General features: G+C 48.9%; 1 protein-coding gene across 2 annotated transcripts in view; it reads right to left on the bottom strand.

Annotated features, from left to right (window-relative positions):
• Window positions 1-652, bottom strand: part of NPSR1 (neuropeptide S receptor 1) — a 214,679-nt gene extending 214,027 nt beyond the window's left edge. For both annotated transcript variants that reach the window (XM_004708016.2, XM_013006053.2), the window contains exon 1: window positions 506-652. In XM_004708016.2, the coding sequence (XP_004708073.1) occupies window positions 506-652 (147 nt within the window). The remainder of the gene's footprint in view (window positions 1-505) is intronic.
• Window positions 653-1,157: the final 505 nt, after the last annotated feature.

The raw sequence follows: 1,157 nt of genomic DNA, 5'->3' as shown, positions 1-1,157 counted from the left end.
CTCTGAATGCACGCACTCAATGAAAAAGAGCGCCAACGAAAGTGGGGTCCTCCTTTCTTTCTGCAGCCCTAAGTTTCCATTCCTTGGACCTTCCTAGCAAAAAATTCACAACTCCAACCCCCCACAAGGCCACCCCCCTCTAATATTGCCATACATTTATTAAAAGTGCTTTTCTTCTAAGATAAAGTAAAGTTTAATGAAACAAGCAAACAGCAAAAATCCATCCTTCACATATTGCTTATGATTTGCACATTTCATTAATAGCAGGCAAAAACACAACACCGCACACACAAAACAACCTGTAATCCTAAGAAATGACAATATAGTCACTTGTATCCTATGAGACGCTCGTTACATTAGTTTATCATTCTTTTCATCATTCTCAGAAAGAAAAGGATCTCTACTCCTTCACAATGTTCGCTAGGATACCCATAAGTGGGTCTCTGCGGTTTTACCTGTTTCATCCTTTAAAATCTGCGTTCAGCGTGGAAGACAGGAGGCTTACCTTATAAGAATGGTGGAAAGAGCCCCATGCCTCTCCCTCCGCCACGTTGGTGAAAGTCACTGTTTCAGTGCAGGCAGCCGGGGACGAAGCCAGTGTCTGCATGGTCCCATTGGAATCGGGGCTGCCCTTGGTGCGGTTGGCCGGCATGGCTCAGGCAGGGTTGACTCTCACTGTCCCTACACTTGCAGCCCGAGAGCCAGGCATCAGGCTGCAGCTCTGTCTCCCCAAGGCTTCTGGCTGGAGCTGGGCTGAGCAGAGGCATGCAGAGTCCTCCCTGAGCCCACCTCTCAAGAGCTCTGGCTGACGAAAGCAAGGATCCACGTGCTGCTCGTTCCTGTGCAGTTAGGATCCAGTAGCCAGCACAATCCCAGCCAGGGGGGGACTGCTAGCAGGTGGAGCTCCCAGCAGGAATCCCCAAGGGCCTGGGCAGCCAGGCCTCCCTCAGTGTGCCTCTGCTCAGTTAGGCTTTTCCCAACTTCCAGATTGACCCTGCTACTTCTACTCAAGCTTCAAAAATTCAGGAATGTGGACTCATCAGCAGATCGATTAATTCAGGTTATGTTTGCACTTCTGAAATCAAATAGAATCATGCATTTGTTCCAGGGGAGTCTGCCTTCAGACTTGGAATCTTCCCTTGGCCATACACTGAGTA

The sequence above is a fragment of the Echinops telfairi genome, unplaced genomic scaffold, assembly GCF_000313985.2.
Source record: "Echinops telfairi isolate 266 unplaced genomic scaffold, ASM31398v2 ScPeMD7_7;HRSCAF=31, whole genome shotgun sequence".
In the NCBI taxonomy this organism is placed as follows: Eukaryota; Metazoa; Chordata; class Mammalia; order Afrosoricida; family Tenrecidae; genus Echinops; species Echinops telfairi.
The sequence above is the reverse complement of the archived record's forward strand: the minus strand, read 5'-3'. Positions and strand labels throughout refer to the sequence as shown.